The sequence below is a fragment of the Lissotriton helveticus genome, chromosome 1_1 (genome assembly GCF_964261635.1).
Source record: "Lissotriton helveticus chromosome 1_1, aLisHel1.1, whole genome shotgun sequence".
Taxonomy (NCBI): domain Eukaryota; kingdom Metazoa; phylum Chordata; class Amphibia; order Caudata; family Salamandridae; genus Lissotriton; species Lissotriton helveticus.
Genome location: NC_136057.1, coordinates 1,331,940,326 through 1,331,959,761, shown reverse-complemented (window position 1 = coordinate 1,331,959,761; position 19,436 = coordinate 1,331,940,326). Strand labels below are relative to the sequence as shown.

Below are 19,436 nucleotides of genomic sequence, written 5' to 3'. Positions count from 1 at the left end.
GATTTGCAAATCTTTATCGGGACATAGGCAATTGGCACTCTATGTCCTGACCAGGTACTGGCATTAAGCTCTCAGGCTTACAAAGAAGCCATGGGAAGCTTGGATGTGGCCTTGTGGTAAACTTCCCCCTACCATCCTGAGGAGAATTCAGTAGTCGAGAGGCAGAACCGTGACTTAAAGCAGTCCTTAGAAGCAACAGTATTAGGCTAGGGTAGCAGTTGGGGCAATCACCTATATAGGGCCCAAAGAGCTCTTAACAACATGCCAAGAAGTTCGCTGCGGGGGAGTCATACTCCATACGAATGCCTGTTTGGGGTGAGAATATGGGTACCAGACCTCGATAGTGTTGGCACAGTGGTTTGCTGAAACACCATTTGACATGAATGAATGTTTGGTTATTTTACAGAAACTCAATGAATTTCTGGCTTTACAAAGCATCGTCCAAGAAAAATGCACCACCACTGGGGAAGTGTAGGTAGTTCCAGCACGATCTGCCTGGATACCAAAGATTGGGGACTTGGTCAGATAAAAAAATAGTGGACAGAAAATTATTTGGGCCTTTTTACAGAGCACCTGTACCTAACCTGGCTGCCCAAGGTACCAGAACTGTCCTATTCCGTCTCTTGCCAAACTTTGAGACAAAAGGTTTGTCTCAATTGATCTGATCAAACCACACTATGTGGCCGCACTCCTCTCGCTACAGTACAGGAAGTTTAGATGGAAGTTTTAATAACGGCAGAAGATTCCACTCTCTAAAGAGAAGCTGTAAACAACAATGAAATGATACTACTCCCTGTTGAAAAAAACTACAACTGTGCAATCAACAAGTACAGAAACCTCAATTCGAAAAATGAACGACGTCTATGTGAATATGACACAGATATCGAGTCATCTCCTGGTTTTACAAAACCTGCTGAGCTTCCAAAAATAGGCTGGATGGGGTCTGGTTGCTTTGTGCATTATGACGACTTTTCATCATATTCCAGTGAACCTGAACTGCCAACACCACCTCTCCCTTTCCACCTATGAGTGTATGCTCTCGATCTTAGGCTGAAAAACACATACTTTGTTGTTCCATGGATTCATCTCTGGATTACAATTAGATGACTTTTCCTGGTCCTTTGGATTGGTTTCGTAACTGCCTTTTTCCTGGTTCTGAATGGACATTATCTCCCAGAATACTCTGAAGTACAACTTGTGAACTTGGTTCTAAAACCACATGCATCACACTGTGAACTGAGGGACCTGTCACTGGTGAACATTATAGTAGGTCCAGTTCCTGAATAAATAGTCTGGGACAGGGTATCAGTTGATGTGTATGGTCACACTAAAGTTTTGCAAATCTCATATTTGTTTGAAATGTCATTAAATTATGTCATCACCTGTAGTACATTCTCTGATGATTGGGACATTGAAAATGTGCACAATTTGCTTTCAGATCTAGATCAATCAGTTGTATTTCTAATGATGAACTGTATGATGGTACATCTAATTTTTGTGACATGTTCTGTTATCAACATTATGATCACCATTTCTTACACAAAGCTAGTATCCCACGCACTGTTTATAGTTACACACAATGTGAACTCTGCCCAACACCGCCAGAAGGTAGTTAAAAGACATTTGCACAAACGTTTCCCTATTTTTCCGGTTTTGACACATCAGACCCTGCCTCAAATCACTATAGGCTTGCATCTACACCTGCAAAGAATAATATGCTACCAAACACCAAGCTGATATACTCTGCTTCCTTTGTTTCCCAACTATCTATACAGGGTTTCAACTTTTGGGAAGACAAAATAGACACAAAATCTGTCTGGGGGACACAAGAGTGGCAGGTTCAGGGAACTGAGACTTTATTTAGAGCATGTTCCACATCAAATGATTTTTTTGCCCAAAACAGTGCAACAAACTTCATGGTATATTTACAAGGATTTAACGCAGTTGTATCGTAAATGTTTTGAGGTTACAGTTTTTTTTAATCTCCGTATTTATTTACAGGTGGCAGCTAATTCCAGTTAGCCGCATTTTTCTAGCTTTAATGTGAATTTTTCATAGCGCCACTTCTCTTAGCGTGACTTACAGAAAATGAGATGCACGGTAGGCATTCCAGCGTAAAAACTCCAGCAAAACATACAAAGCATTTCCTTGTACGTCGCTAAAGAAAAGAAACTGCTGCTAAGTCCAATTAGAAGGAAGTTTAACGTCAGAAAATACTTGATCCTAAAAATGGTGCAAACATACTGGGGGCATCATTTAAGAGGTTTTTGTGTTGGACAGCACTGCAAGAAACCTTGCTGTGCTGCCCTGTGACTAAACAAAAGTGCAGGGATGTGCCCATCAACAAGATAGGGGACATTCCTGTCTTTTTCTCCTACGTTAGCACACAATTGCTGCAATATACCAATGCAGGAACCTTTGTGCCAAGGGTGCCTACATTGCGGAGCTCATTAATGTTATGCAGGAAGGGACACCTTCCTGCACAAAATCAATCAATTCAGGTGAAATCCTCTTTCTATGTGTGCTGCAGAAATGAAAATATGTATCCTCATTGCACGTCCCAAACGCCAACCTTGGGTTGTTGTTACATTCTGACGCAATCTCAGGTTTCCGGTTTCTAGTTAATCTGGAAATGCTTCAGATTCCATGGGTTTTGCATGGAAAAGCCTACAGCAACACCCATGGAACGCCCCATTCATGACGTTCATGCGTGAAAGGGCTCATATTTACAAGGCGATGAAAAGCCAGGTAAAGTGGCTTTATGTGACCTTGTATATATGATGTGGCACATTGCGCCACCGGAAAATCACAAAAGTGATGTTACATTGGTGCAAAAGTGCCACTAGGGCCTCATTAGTGTGGCCCTTGGATAATAGAAGAACTCTCACAATTCATCCTTACAAACTCAACAACGCCATTGACCTCCTGTCATAGCTGCTAGGAGCACCAAGGAGACCACCACGACCACCCCTGCCATATGTCACTCACACCTGAACATCTGCTCCATTCCCTTTGGGTGATTACTGGACCTGATCCCCTCTAAGTGCTGACCTCGGTAGAGCGGAGCATCAGCAACAGGAAGCTGGCCACCGGGAACTCCAGAAATCCAGAAACTCTTCGCTCCAGATGGCCACGTCGCAGTGGAGCCATCCACGTTGGGGGAGCATTCAGGGGAAGTGTTGGGATCCTGTCTCTGAGTGCGATTATGCATCATCTCCGCCTCATGCAGTGCCTTCCACCTCTATTGTATAACCTGCTCCAGATTGGGCGTGGCTTGTAGTTGTGGCAGGGAACGCCTGCTCATCCTACGACTCCCACCACGACTGGCACTGCAAATGACAGCTTGTTGCACAGACCCTTCACACCCTGTAGGCTGAAGTCCACCCTGGTAATATGGTGGACTTCAGCCAGTTCTTGCTCAATGTCGTGTACCTTGTCAGTCGGCTTGTGATGATCTGCACGCTCCAAGGTGAAGTAGACTGTGATTTTGTCGATGAGGCACTCAAGGGAAGTGCACATTTGTTTGAGGGAGGTACCCGCTGTGAGTACAGAGTCTAGTTTGGACTCCAGCGTGTCCGCTGTCACCTGCCTAAACAGCCAGTGACCCCCCAGCTTCTCGGTTCACAGGCACGGAGGAGTGGCCAGGTGTTGACACCACCTTCGTGTGCAAGTGGCCCATCATTGCACCAGGCACTATGTATGACATGAGGTGCAGTGAAGTGTGGCCATCCGGCCCCCATCCTCCTCTCAGGTGTATGCTAGCCAGGAATATTCGTTCTGGCAACACCAATGGAAATCCCCAATACACCCAATAATAGCTCACTACCAGGGCACGAGGAAAGGCAGCACCACCCGGACGCCTCCTACGATCTAACAGTGTCAACCAGATTTCTTGTTCCCCAGTGCCCCAGTGAGTAACAGCAGATCAAGCTGTGCACCCAAGGGCCTGGGCTCAATCCGACCCCATGCCTCTGGCACCCGCTATGACCAACAGCTTCTATCAGCAACTTGAGCCAGTTAGTGGAGTCCCCCACCAGACTTGTGCGGGGTCCTTATCTATGTGGGTCTGCCGCAGTGCATGGATTGCTCATGGCATGGTGTGCACTACCTACAGGTGCTAGGGCTGGGCCCAACACAAACTCCGGGATTCCTCCGCTTCCCATCCCACCTTCTCCTCACCTGGACATCGACTCCAGTACTCAATCCACAGCGCTCTCTCTGAATCTGTGGCTCAGCCAGCAGGCTACTCAGTCAGGCTGGATTTCACAAGCCTGGGTACAGCATTCGCCACTGAGTCTGCTCGGGACCTCCCAATGCAGGTGATACAACACGTCCCTCTTAGGCAAGAAGTCACGGCACTCCCACCACACAAGTTCGGTGCAGCACAGGGGCCTCACCCTCCACAGTGTCCGGCGAGCGCCACCTCCTCCGGCCTGTGATACAGAGGGGCACAGCCCACCTTCGGCAATCTCCTCCGTGCAAACCGGTGTAGTGATTTATTAATTTAACTAAACTACCAAAGAGTCAAATGTTTTTCTGTCATATACATTCTTTAATTCTTGAAAATGTTAGTTTTTACACATAGATTCTGAATTTTTCTGAATATGGTCTTTATAAAAGCTGTGCCTCTTATAAGTTTTTAAAAAAGAGCCATGACCCAGACAGTTCTAAATCTGTGAAGAAAATTCTGTTAGAATTAACTCAAAACCCTCCTGTATTTTTACAGCATCAATCAGCATTTGTAACAAAATAATACCACTTGCAAAGAAATATTACTGTTTTGCATAAGGAGAAGGCCCACAAACTATGAGTAACCCGTCATCGGTAACTAAGCAAGAGTAAGTTTGCTTACTTTGCACACCCCAGCGAAAGCTACTGACATTTCTTGGCAGTGTCCTTAGGTGTGATATAGTGAAACAAGTACCTGCGGTTAATGGATGGTCAATCCCGACAAAACCAGGATGCGGTCCGTCGAAGGCTTCTTGGAATTGATACCTGAAAGTCATTGCACTGTGCCCTGAAAGGTACAACAAAAAGCATTTGTGATCAAGGAAAAAGGGACACATAGTAAAACTGATACCACAAAATAGTGCTTTTTGAAAATGTGTCTTTGCCCCGCAGGGCTGGTTTTCAAGGAGAAGCACCAGCTGATCTATGATTATCCAAAGTTCTGATGAGGTGTACTACTATATGTACGGTAGTCTGCATGGCACTAACAGCTGATCCGCATGTGGCCTGTGCAGGCACTATGTGTCACTGCTAAATAAATGAACCTCTGACAAAACTTCAGGAGTGATCTTATTTGTGTGAACCTTGTGTTCTTGATATGAGTGTTGGCCATTGCAGGACCTCTGTTTACTCACTGTGGTTGTTGTGGGCCCCATGACCTGGAGCGCATTATCAAGTGACTTGCTATGTTTGTTCATGGGATGCTGGGTTCCTGGAGCGTTCAGAGGTGGGTTTCCTTGATACTGCTCCCTGACCAGTGATTAAAGGGCAGAGACACGGAAGTCCTGTTTGGGGGATTAAGTATGCTATCTTGCGAGTCACATATGTTTGAACAAAACAAATTCTGTGTGTATATTTGCATTTTGTGCAATAGTCAAACTGGGCTTCACAAAAGTAAACTTAAACGTGAAGTTTAAGTTTAGACCTAAAGTCTAACTTTAAACCTGAAGTGTAGGTTTAGACCTGAAGTCTAACTTTAGACTTGAAGTCTAGACTCAAATTTGTCTAAACTTAGAATTCAGGTCTAAAGTTTAACTTCGGATCTAAAATTAGACTTAAGGTCTACAGTTAGACTTTAGGCCTACATTTAGACTTTAGGTCTAAAATTAGACTTCAGGTTTAACGTTAGAGTTCTGGTCTAAAGTTAGACATCAGGTCTAAGTTTGCCTTTGTGAATAAGAACCTCTGTAGTAAATGACTATTTTAGTTAAGGTCTATATTATACAAACATAATCAGTATAATCAGTGGCTCGGTAAGGAGCTTCATTTAAATTATTTGTTTGATTATTTATATTCTATGGATAGCCTGAACGTCTAGTCTATATCCTGCCATGTGGGACTAAGGGCCAGATGTAGGTGGGTCGGTAATGGCCGAAAATCGGTATTTTCGGCCGTTACCGACCGGTATATGGGTGACAGGTATGTAGGGGGCATTATTTTAACGAATCTGTAAAATTACCGATTCGGTAATTTTACCGATTCGGTAAAATAAAAAAATCGGTAAATTTACCGATTCTGAGGCACCGAGATGTAGGTGGGACTCTTCAGAGTCCCAGAGGCCTTACAGAATCGGTATTTTACCATCAAATCCAATTTGATGGTAAAATACCGATTCCGGTGTGCATGCACATGTGTGCATGCACACCTATGCCATGTGACAGGCAGACCTGCCCTTAGGGCATGTATGCCTGCCACATGGCACCCGAGCCTGTTTTGGGGGTGCCAGAGGGTGTCAAAGTGACACCCCCTGCACCCTTGTAAAAAATCGGTATTTACCGATTCGATAAATACCGAATCGGTAATGACCATTCATTCCTATGGGCTTCAAAGCCCATAGGAATGAATGGGCATTACCGATTTGGTATTTACCGAATCGGTAAATACCGAATTCTTCAGAATCGGTATTCCAGCACATCTGGAATAGCTACATATCCACCCCTTAGATTTACCGATTTTTAATTACCGAATCGGTAAAATTCTGTAATTAAAAATCGGTAAATCTATTTTACCTACATCTGGGCCTAGGTTGCACACCTCTGAGGAATATGAAATTAGTGAAGACAGTGAGAGACATACCTTCTACCTTAACAGTGAAGTCATCAAGAGACAGTATCTTTAGCTTCCATTCACCACCCGTGAGAGTCTGCAGAAGGCTCACAACAAGTGTCTCTCCAACCTGGAGAATGTTTCCCACTGTCGCCAATAGACCGCCTAAGAGTCCTGATCCTCCAATTGGAATAGTAGTTAGTAACCCTGTAAAAGGAATGCAAGACACGATCAGTGGTTACTGGTATCTGCAGGCATCCGCCTCAAGAAGCAATGTGTGCTTGACAATTCAATAGGCCTAATAATATATTTTATTTTGGTAAAACATAAAGTTACGGTGTAGGGATGTATGAACATCTTACGTCAGCAACAGCTTCGACACTCCCACCCTCAACTCTAATGATCGAGGTATTAGTTTATTAACATATGTTTAAAAAGAAGTGATTCCAGATGACAGCTCAGTTAATGACAGGGTCCATCTTTGCCATTCACATTACATACTCTAAAACATTTCAGCAAAAAAGGCAATGACTAAAAGAACAGCTTTGTATTAATTCAAATCCCAAAGGGAACCTGTAGTTTTGGACTAGGTTTAGTTGAAACAGCATAACGTGATAGCCTAGTTAATGGCAGGTAGTGGCACAACAGAAAAAAGGAAGCTGTGGAACAGCCGTAAAGAGATGGTAATAGTATAGCCAAAAGGTCCAGTTAGTGTGGGAGGTGTAAATGACTGGTAGAGGTGTACTGTAAATGGCATGTAGGAGAATCATCATACTGGTTGAATGTACTAGAGCCATACAGGGCAGGTAAAGACCAAGCCACGAAGGGCAGGAAGTAGAGTAGCTTTAATGGGAAGGTGATAATATGACTGCAAAGGGTTTGTGCTGGTATAGTGATGTGGATGTAAAGGGCTGACAGTGGAAAAGGAATAAAGGGCTTGCAGTGGTGCAGTTTTAAAGGTAAGTCGTGATATAGTAGTGATGGGCATGTAGTGGAATATTGGAATATATCTATACGGGTGATGATGGCATTGCTATAAAGCTATGTACTAGTACATCTGTAAAGGACAGGTAGTAGATTCATCATACAGATTGGTTGTGGCCATTGCAGATAGGTAGAGATATATGGCATAAAGTACCCCATGCTGTATATTATAGGGATACTGCAAATCAATGAGGAGTACCATGATCATGTACAGGAAAGAGGCTGAAGGCTGAGTTCCTTTATAAGGTGATGAAACATGTATGGTAGAGGATACTTTATTCCTTATAATGGTCACAACATCACCTTTCCCACATAACCACTTAATTCCCTGGTGCATAGCTCTTTCACATGAAAGAGAGAGTTTGTTTACAAACAGGAAGAAGAAAAATAGCACCACTAGTGTAAAATTAAACACATAAAAAAGTGGCTAAATATTTGTTGCCAATTAGATATTAAAAGCAGTTTAGTACAATTGTCTTTTTAAACGGGGAGCAGTAGAAACATGCAAAAAGATTCTAACTTTTTTATAATTACCCAAGGAGAGCAAAAATAAACATGTTGCCATAAATTTTTCTTTACATTTTGTCAATGTACAGCTGCTTTAATTATGCTCTGTAACCTGCCCTTCCTTTCCGCTCGCCTGATGGATCTGGCAGCAGGTATTGTGATGTCAGAACTCAACAGTCATAACTTATTTCAGTTGAGTTCTGACATCTTTTCTTTATAATCGTTGACTGGGTGTCTCACAACTGTAAATAAATTAGTGACAGGTGTTCATACCGGGCATGCAGAATCCTATGCATTATTAAAAAAAACATAGATGGGTTCTAAAGGGGGATCCTACAACCCCATATATTATGTAACTATAAAGGGCACATAAAGGTACAGCCAGCTGTAAAGAGATGATCAAGATATAAATGTGAAGAACAAGTGGGGGGGGGGGGTTCTAGTGGTTTAGCTGTTATTTTCATTTTTATTTTAAAACTTTTATATAGCGCTGGCTAGACCCAGAGGTATCAGAGTGATTTACATGAGAAGATAATATAAAGCAAACATGGCATTCAAGTAGATAAAAAAGATAATGAAACAACATGTGAGATATACAAATCAGAATAGATATACAGGAGCAAGAGCTATACACTTCAAGTAATTAGGTAGATGATGTTCGGGAAATGGACAAATATAACTGGACAAATATACCATGGTGATTGGAGATCAGGTGCAGGTCACAGGTTAGGACCCCCAATAATAATCGGGCCAACCATGGCATACAGGTAGATAAAAGATAATGAAAACAACATGCAAAATATACAAATCAAATAGATAAACAGGGGCAAGAGCTATACATATCAAGTAATTAGGTAGATGATGTTCGGGAAATGCACAAATATTACTGGACTAATTATAACATGGTGAATTGGAGATCAAGTGCAGGTCACAGGTTAAGATCCCCAATACTAATTGAGGAGGTGGATTTTGAGGTCTTTTTTTAAGCTGAAATAGGAGGGGTTACAGTGCAGGTTTCTTGGGAGGGCATTCCAGATGATAGGGGCATTACCAGAGAAGGAGCGTGATTGTGTGGCTTTAGTTTTATGCAGTGGTGGGATTAGGAGGAGGGTGTTGGTGCTTCTCAGAGGTTGTGTGGTGCCCGCAATGAGGAGTTTCATGGAGAGGTACTGCAGAGTGTTTTGGTGGAGGACTTTATGAGTAATGCAGGCAGTTTTATAGGCAGATCTGCCTTCAATAGGGAGCCATTTAAGAGATTTGAGAGCCGGGGATATATGATCGAAGCGTTTGCAGTCTGTGATGAGCCTGGCTGCGAGGTTGAGCACAGCTTTGATTGGAGCAAGGTGGACCTTGGGGATTCCATTGAGGATGGCGTTACCATAATCAATACGTGAAAGAACAAGTGACTGAACTACAAGTTTAAAGTCATTGGTAGGTATAAAGGGTTTGACTTTCTTGAGGTGACGGAGAGTGAAGAGGGCTCCTTTAGCAGAGTTTTTGATGTGGACGTTATGGGTTAGGGTGTTGTCGATAGAAGTACCAAGAGACTTGACCGAGTTAGACAGGGTGAGTGAACAATTTAGTGCGTTAAGGTCAGAGATCCAGGACTGAACGGGTAGAGGATTATTTTTAGGGGAGAAGAACATTATTTTGGTTTTATTAGGGTTAAGTTTGGAATGGAACAAGGTTTGGATCTTGGCGAGGGTGTTGTTCAGGCGTAAGATGTCAGCATGAATCTTAATCTTGTAATAGATTTGGGTGTCATCAGTGTAGAGGTGGTAGTTGATGCCTGCTTGTTTAAGAACGAGGGTGAGGGGTTCCATAAAGAGGTTAAAGAGGAAAGGAGAGAGAATAGATCCCTGGGGGACTCCAAGGGAGACAGGAGTGGGGTTAGAAAGACAGTTTTCATTTTGATTTGCTGAGTTTGGTGTTGTAGGTAGGAGACAAACCATTTGTAGGCAGTTCCATTAAGGCCAAAACGGGTCCTAAGCACATTAAGTAGGGCTGAATGGTTGACTGTATTGAACGCTGCAGAGAGATCAAGGAGGATAAGAAGGCAGGCCTCGCCATTATCAAGTGAGTGGTGTATGTCATCGACGACAGTGAGCATTGCCATTTCGGTGCTGCAGCCTTTCCTTAAGCCTGATTGAAAGGGGTCGAGGAGGTTGAAGTTTTCGATGTGTTTGTCTAGTTGTAGTAGGACACATTTTTCAAGGACCTTTGGGGGAAGGGGAAGGTTAGTGATGGGGTGGAGATTGTTTAGATCATTGGGTTCAGCATTGGGGTTTTTGATTATGGGAGAGATTTGTCCAAGTTGAAGGGAGGTGGGGACACAGCCAGTGGAGAGAGAGGTGTTTTGATTTAAAAAAAAATCTTTTTATTAAACACATAACAATAACAATAAAATTGCATCGGGTGACATCCGCCATTGTGCAACTATCACAGTACTTCCTTGGTTACAGCAAGAATACAGAATAAACAATAACGGAATCAGGTGGAATCCAATATCTCAGTAACATCTGCTGGAGTGGGGGGCACACAAATATCACCTCGGTATGTATTCCAAGCACCCCAAATCTTCCCCCATTTTCCGGGTCTCCCCCTAGTAACATACACAGACCGCTCATGAAACATACACCAATCCAGGTCTTCCATCCATTTCCCAATCTGAGGGGCCTGGCTGGCACCTCATAGCTGCGTAATATTGCGTTTGGCAATCATACAAGCAAGTGTGACCCAGAGTTTCCCATTGGTCGTGAGGTCGGATGGCTCCCACACATTGAGCAAGCAACGGCGTGCTTCCAACTCAAGCTGCACTCCCCACACCTCCCGTATTTTCCCATGCACCGCTGTCCAATATTCACAAACCTCCGCACACTCCCACAGCACATGCATAAATGTCCCAATCATCCCATACCCTCTACGGCAGTCCCATTCACAGCTAAACCCATCCGCAACAATCTAAGACTTGTGGTGGAAGAGCGATGGAGAATCTTCAGCTGCACCAACCTAAGCCTCATCGGGACGGCTACTGTCCTAGGAGACGATACCGCCTCCCCCCCAATCTTCATCATCTAAGACCAACCCATCAGCAATCCATTGTTCCCTGAGTGTCACCAAGGGATCATCGGTGTGGTTAATCAACTTCTTATAAATCAGCGATATCGCCTTAGTGGGGAGATGCCCATCCAGTACACGGTCCTCCAGTGGAGAGACCTCCGTGGGTGTAACACCACGGGGAACGCCAGCCAGCTACGCGTGCCTAATCTGTATATAGCGAAACCGCTCACTCTCGTGCAGTTGGTGTCTGTCCTGCAACTCCTCAAATGTGAGAATCCCGTTCTTCCCCCACAAATCTTTCACCTGCGAGATCCCGATACGGTCCCACCGATCAAATCCTTTCGATTTCCACAAACTGCCCAGTTCCTCCGAGTTCCAAAGTGGAGTCGCCAAAGTAATCTTCCCGTCCCACTTAGGAGAACGGTTAGCCTCATGCCACACTTGCGTCGCAACTGCCGGCGTTGCCACCAACCGAAACCGTCCCTGTCTAGCATATAACACTCTGGTGTATTCTCCCACGGGCACTTGGCCACGATCCATCGCATACCCGGGATCGACTGCCCGGGATCGACTGGCGAGCCATAGATGGTATGATTGATGGCCTCCAGCTGGAAAGCCCAATAGTACTTCCGGATGTTAGGCAAGCCAATCCTCCCGTCATCCCATGGCAACATCAATTTAGAGTCTCCCATCCCAAAGGAGCTGTCTCTGAAGAGACTCAATTTCCTTAAAGTATGCGGGAGGTACCGGGTCAAGGGTGTTTTAAAGGACATACAGGAATCGCGGAAGAGCCAACATCTTAAATAAAACCGCCGACCCAACAGGGAGAGCGGCGAGATTTCCATCTCGCCACATCCCCTCTAAGCCTAGCCAACGGGGGTACCAAATTAGCGCTATATCTCACCTTGGGGTCCTTCGATACAAAAATACCCAAATAACGAAACCCCTCCGCCTCCAGTTTTACCGGACAATTTGTCGGGACATTAGACCGGTCTCCACTCAACACAAAGAGAACTGACTTCGCCCAATTTATAGCTAAACCAGAATACCTCCCGTAAATCGCCAGTATATCCAAAAACACAATCAGTGAATGTCTAGGGGAGGTCAAATACAACAGGATATCATCTGCGTACAGTGAAATTTTGTCTTTCCAGTCTGACGTCCACCTCAACCCTTTAATCGATCTGTCCCACCTCACCCAAGCCACGAATGGCTCAAGAGCCAAGGTGAACAAGAGCGGGGAAAGGGGGCAACCCTGCCGGGTGCCCCTCCCCAATGGAAAGTCCCCCGACTTGTGATTATTGACGACCACTCGAGCCAAAGGGCCGGAATACAAGAGGCGAACCCATCGCACAAACTCTGGACCAATCCCCAGTTTGCCCAAGACCGCAAAAAGATAGGGCCACTCCACTCTATCAAAAGCCATAGTGGCGTCCAGCGATAGGAGAACAGCCGGCTCATGTATTTGGGACCCGCCTCCCAGGACACCATGCAGTCTACGAAGATTAAGGGCGGTATTGCGGCGCGGCATAAAGCCAGACTGATCCGGATGCACTAAGGACGTGATGACTTTCACTAGTCTAGTTGCAAGTAATTTGGCCAACACCTTTGGTTCAACATTCAGGAGCGATATCGGCCGATAGAAAGGGCACTCCAGTCGCGGTTTACCGTCCCTATAGATCACAATGATGTTAGCGACCCGCTTATCATAAGGCAGATAACCCTTATCCCCGCTTTCCTCATACATGTCCCGTGGAAACAGGGCCAGCCTGTTAGAGTTCAGCTTGTATAACTCAATAGGGAGTCCGTTCGGGCCAGATGCCTTCCCGGAATGAACACCTCTAATGTACGCCGCCACCTCATGATTCGTAAAGACAGATTGTTGATACGCTCTATCCTCGTCCGACAGGGCGGGCATTGGGATATCCCGTATCATATCAGCGTTGTCACTCTCAGAATATTTCCCCTCCGACCTGTACACCTCTTCGTAATACCGGGCAAATTCGTCTACTATCTGCTGGGGATCCAAGGTTTTGCCTGAACCTTCAATCAACAGTTCCGGCACAAGACGCCCACTCCCCCTTCTCTAACCATGCAATCAGTTTACCGTCCTTGTCGCCATGCTCATAAATTCTGCTCTTGGTGTCAGCATGCTGCGTCCTGGCCTTGTCATGTGCCAGGCTCCTATACTGATCTTGAAGGAGCTGAAGGCGGTGCAGACCCCCCGGGTCAGCGCTAGAAGACACCTCCCTCTCCAGGTCCAAAAGATCCACCTCCACCTTATCAATCTCTGCCGTGCTCTTTTTCTTCTGGTCTGAAATGAGAGAAAGCACCTCCCCTCTAACAACAGTTTTGTACGCTTCCCAAAGGGAGCACTTCAAGTCTACCGTACCAACATTTTCACGAAAGTAGCTATCAGTAGCACGCACTATCTCCTTCCTGGTGCCGGGGTCCCTCAAACGCCATGCACTAATCGGGGCAATCCTAGCCACATCACCCCGTCCCAGCTGAAGTCGTAGCCAAACCGGCAAATGATCAGACACACCCTAGCCAAGTGTCGCACTTCCTGAATCCATGCCGCCTGCAAAGCAGGCACCAAGACATAGTCTATCCTCGAGAGGGAGCGGTGCGCAGCAGAGACATGCGTGAATTCACCGTCTCCGGGGTGCCTCAACCTCCACCCATCAACCAGTCCAGTGGTAGCTACAAAATCTGACAACCACCTACGGGACGGCAACAAAACCCGGGAGGGATGTCTATCAGCCTCACCATCCATCACTGCATTAAAGTCCCCCCCCACAACACCAAAACCCCAACAGGCAGAGCAAGGAAGATCTTACACAGGTCGCAAAAGGTATCCGCCTGCAGGGCCGGAGGGACATAAACTGACATAAACATGACTGTTCTACCCTCCCACAACCCCGAGACGCCAATGTATCGTCCCCGATTGTCAGTCCAGGTTGGCTGTATAGTGAATGGGAACGAGTTCTTCACCAGGATACCCACTCCTCCAGACCCGGTAGTGAAACCTGCATGCGCCACCAGCTTGTAGCCCCCTCTATGCAGTGCCATACATCTCTTGTCCATAAGATGAGTTTCTTGCAGTAATACCACTTCTGGTGAGTGTCGTCTGATCAATTGCCCCACCATAGCTCGTTTGATCTTATCCCCTAAACCAGTGGTTCCCAAACTTTTGACTCGTGAGGACCCCCATTGATCCACCACTGGAAGCCGGGGACCCCCAAGCAATTTGTATGAGTTAAATTTCAAATATTAAAACAGTAATTAAAAAAAAAAACATGTGTGCACACAAAACAAATACTCAAAGTGCTAAGGATTTTGGGGCCAGAAGTACGACCATTTCATTTAGCGGCTCGCAATTGACGACACAATGCGAGTGGCAAATTGCGAGTGGCTAAATGAAATGTACAACAGTGTGTTTAACACTGTTTGGGATTCCCAATAGGGTCGCAAATTGCGAGGCTCATAAATATTAATGAGCCTCTCGCAATTTGCGAGCCTATTGGGAATGCCCGCCCTCCCAGGGATGGTGGCCTGCTGGGCTCAGCAGGCCACCATGTCTGGGACTGCTTTTAAATAAAGCAGTTTAAAAAAAATGCAGCCCGTTTACCATGCATTTTAAAAAAAAGGAAATTAAACCTTTCAGTTTCATTTTTTAAGGGCAGGCAGAGGTCCCTGGGACCTCTGCCTGCCCTTAAAAATAATTTTGCATGCATTTGCAAAGGAGAAGGGGTCCCCTGGGGACCCCTTCCCATTTGCGAATGCATTACCATCTACTTGAAGTAGGTGGTCATTTTAAGTGTTTTGCGACCCAAAAATATTTGTACATGGTTTTGAGACTCGCTATTTGGAATGGAATGCCCCTTCCAAATAGCAAGTTGCAAAACCTATTTAGCGAGTCGCAAACAAATTGCGACTTGCGAAATAGGCTATGTACATGGCCCAATGGGTTTTTGCATGCGCAAATGGGTTCACGAACCCATTCGCGCATATAAAAATGGATCGTACATCTGGCCCTTAGTATTTTATATTGAAGGAACAGCCCCTCTGTCACATGTATTTCATTTGTCTTATTGCATCTCTCATACCATTGTAGGATGTCAGAGCACTTTACATCACACACATATAGAGACATTGAATCATACATGTAAATCAGTGTGTATATAAAATGTTACATAAGGTAAAGGGGACTACAAGGTTCACATGTCATCCATACCGGTAGGTATTTTTTAAGAGTTCCTGGTCTGGAAACGCACAAACTCAGGATTCAGAACATAACTCAGTGGCTAGTAATATTACAAATGTATTTCTGCCCAAATAAATCTTTTTAGCAGCATCAGGATAATGAATAACTGGGAAAAAACATACGTTACTAACTGGTACCATGCAGTTTGCAAGCAGCTCTTTGATGACAGTTTATAGGTGCCTCTGCTAGATTACGATTGCCACTTATGAAGTGCACAGTAATGAAATAATCTCTGTGACAAAAGCAGTAACTATGAACCTATGCACGTAAAATACTGCTTTTCTAAAATGCATGTTACACGTTCTTTGCAGTAGGCACATTAACCCTCTGTGCTACATTAGTTAAGTCAAAGCTGCCACTGAACAAAACTCTCCTCGCTCTCCAGCAGGTACATTAATCATTGGCATTATCTTGACACATTTATTGTTGCTGGAAAGCTGCTTATTACACAAGAAACTTTTCGGTGCTTTTAAAACTGCTGCCCTACGGACCCCCTGGGAATGTGTAACGGACCCCTGGGGTCCGCGGACCACAGTTTGGGAAACACTGCCCTAAACCATTCACATTCCAACTGAGTATGGAAAAGCCCAATCCCATCCTACTGGAAGTCATGATTAACATTCAGCAAATCCAAAATAGTCGATGACACCCAATGCAAAAACAAAAAACAAACAACTAAAACAACACCCCCCCAAAAACAACAAAACCCCACTCCCCAACCCCCCACCCTGCACCCCTGCATACAGCTTGCGCTCATCCCCAACTAGCAGTGTGCCTGTCTCCCCAGATCTAGACTACAAATAACTAAAAGTAGAAAGCGGAGGAGGACCTTACAACAGGACCGCCAACCCCCGCCCTGACTCGGAAATATCCCCCCCCCAAGGACTGATGCAAATAAATTCACAACACACTACAAATGGGGGGAACAGACAATCTCCCCGGACAAACCCACAGCCGCGCCACCTCGGCAAGTCCGCTCAACCACAGTGAAGTAAAGTCATTGTCCCTCGTCTTCCGCCTGGGCGCGAGCCTCGAACTCCGACCCCCGAACTCTATCCAGCCAGTCCGCCGCCACCTCAGGAGTATCAAAGAACCAGGTCTTGCCATCGTGTTCAATCCAGAGGCGGGCCGGGAACATCATTGAGTACTTGATTTCCATGTCCCTTAATCTCCGATTAACCGCCATGAAGCTCTGCCGCTGTCTCTGCACGAGTTGCGTAAAGTCAGGGAAGAACAGCAGAGAAGCATTCTCAAAGGACACGGGCCCGAAGCGCGCACCGTCTGCAGGATGACATACCTGTCCCGGAAATTCAGGACCCGTGCTATCAGGGGGCGAGGAGCCGCCCCCGGCCTCGGTCGTCTCCCAGGGATCCTGTGCACCCGTTCCACCGTGAAAAAGTTACTGAGGCCCTTGGGCTGAAGGTGATTGAGGATCAGATTTTCCACGAAGAGGTCCGGGGCTTGGCCCTCCGATTTCTCCGGCACACCAAGGATGCGTATGTTGTTCCTCCTTGCACGCACCTCATAGTCATCCAGTTTCCGGTCAACCTGAGTCCTGGCCACCTTAAGTTCCCTCACCTCCTGCTGCAATTTTGTGACATCCTCCATGAGGTTCGACGCCTTGACCTCCACGGACTTAACTTTTTTGCTTGTCTTCGTGAGATCCGCCCTGATAAGGCCCACCTCAATGGAGACAGTGTCCAACTTGTTGTCCATCTTGCTCAGTGAGGACTGGACCCCAGTGATTGCAGCCATTAGATCTTTCATCGTCGGGTCGTCCCCGGCGGGTTTGCCCTCCAGGCCCCCTGCTGGACCCCGTTTCACCTCGATTGGGGACCCCTTAGGCATGGTGTACCGATCCAGTTTGTTATACTGGACCTGCCTGGTCCCTCTCACAGACTTGGACTGAGGTTTATCGGGGTCCGCTCTCGCCGCCATTCTGCCCTCCGAGTCCGATACTCCGCACAAGATATGACGAGTCACGGTCGTAGCACACAGTCACCTCGGGCCACCTCAGAGACTGTCCAGCAGGTCAACCATTGCTCAGGGTCACCAAGAGTCCCAGGCACCACGTCTGCCCCCGACCAGGGTCTGACCGAATATCCTCCCCGAAGTACGCCGAAACCAGGCAGCCACGGGTCACTCCCGTCGTGACAAAAGTCTCTAGGCCATGCAGCTGGATAATGGGGCCGTCCGGCATCCACGAAGTGATAAAAGCTTCGCGGCCAGGTCTCCGACTGGCCACTTCCGGTCCCCCTCGCCGATGTTGTTGAACTCCAATGTGGGCAGGGCCACACTCAAGGTTCCGGACTCGTTGCCCAGTAAGCCGCAAAGGTACATACGATGATTGTCGGTCACCGGACCACGCAAACTCTCCAAATTTTCACCCCGTGGCAAAGCTGTGGGTCACCCACCAGATGGTAGGGACGGGACTCAGGATATTATGCCGGATGGCGAGTCAGGATGGGACGGCCGGCGGAGCCGGTCCTTAAGCGTCCATCTTGGTCACTGAGAGAGAGGTGTTGATGATTGCAGCTGTGATCGGTAGGGGAGTACCTGCCGGGGTGGTGACATGGGGAGGGGGAGGGGGAGGGTGGGGCTTTAGTAATGTATGGATAATGGAGGTTTGCAGGTAAGTAAACATTTAAATAAATCAAATGAATTTCGTTGCGCGCACTGCATACCCAAATGCAATGCAGTGCGTGCAACGAAATTCTACTCCCCTACTGACTGCGGCTGGATGATTGTGGTCCAGTATGGGGTGATGATGTTCTTAAGGGCAGGGACAAGGTTAGTGGGTAAGGGGTCTTTTGTGTGGGAGTACCGTTTAAGATTACCAATTATTTTAAAGACTTCTAGCTCAGTCACGGGAGGAAGTTGAGCAAGGAGGCATTGTTCTTTAGTTGTGAATTAGAGGAGTTGATTTCCGGCGACGATGTGGTAGGGGATAGGTGTGGGGAGTGGTTGTGGGGGTGAGGAAGTAGGTGGGTGGGGAGAGCCGCTGGGGAGCGGTAGAATAGTGGGCGGAAGAGAGAAGGGGTCCACTGGTCGAGGGGATGTGGAGAAGGCATTAGAGGTTACGACAGGTTTGCATTGGGAGTTGGAGGGGAGCTATGTAGAAAGGAAGGATTGATCCATTTTGGCTATTTTTTCCAAAAAGAAGTGGGAAAATTCTTCTCAGCTGTAAGTGCGGTAGTGGAATAGTTTCATAGGGTGGGTAGGACGTATATCTGTAATGGGGTGGTGGTTGTAGAACCACAAAGGGGAAGTAGTGGAACAGCTCTCATTGACAGGTATTGCATCATCTGTGATGGGCTGGTAGCAAAATACTTGTAAAGATTAGTATTGTTAAACCTGTGAATCACTGCCACTCTGGGAAAGGAAGATTTACTCTACTGAGGGGCAGTCTTCTGACAACTGGCTACTTTATTAGAGGTGGTGAAATTTGCACAACTTGCTTTTGTATATTTGTGCGAAATATCACAAACAATTACTCGAAATTGTACTTAATTATGTGAAAAGCAAAAATGGCATTTGGCGCTGTATTTTAGAACACTAACAATATTGTTTAAAAAAGCGAAACACAGCTACTCATGTTCTTTTGTTTATGTTCTTCCAGCTTGTTCACTGTAACATTTTAGGTACACATCATGGCATAATAGGGTCATTTCAGGAGTTTTGTGCGAAAAGAGTAATACGAAATTACCAAAATGACACTAAATTACACCTTGGTGACCCAGATTTTGCCTTAGTCTACTATTTTTGCCAGGAGGGAACATCATGACCGGAGCAACAGGAAAAACTGTGGGAAAGCAATTCCACTGCAACATTCTGAAATTGCCAC

The 19,436-nt window shown here is 46.0% G+C and overlaps 1 protein-coding gene across 1 annotated transcript in view; it reads right to left on the bottom strand.

Annotated features, from left to right (window-relative positions):
* Positions 1–19,436, bottom strand: part of LOC144763972 (von Willebrand factor A domain-containing protein 7-like) — a 262,295-nt gene that overhangs the window by 76,125 nt on the left and 166,734 nt on the right. Inside the window, exons 11-12 of the mRNA XM_078650071.1 lie at positions 6,805–6,981; positions 4,925–5,017 (exon numbers count right to left, since the gene is read on the bottom strand). Of these exons, the coding sequence (XP_078506197.1) occupies positions 4,925–5,017; positions 6,805–6,981 (270 nt within the window). The remainder of the gene's footprint in view (positions 1–4,924; positions 5,018–6,804; positions 6,982–19,436) is intronic.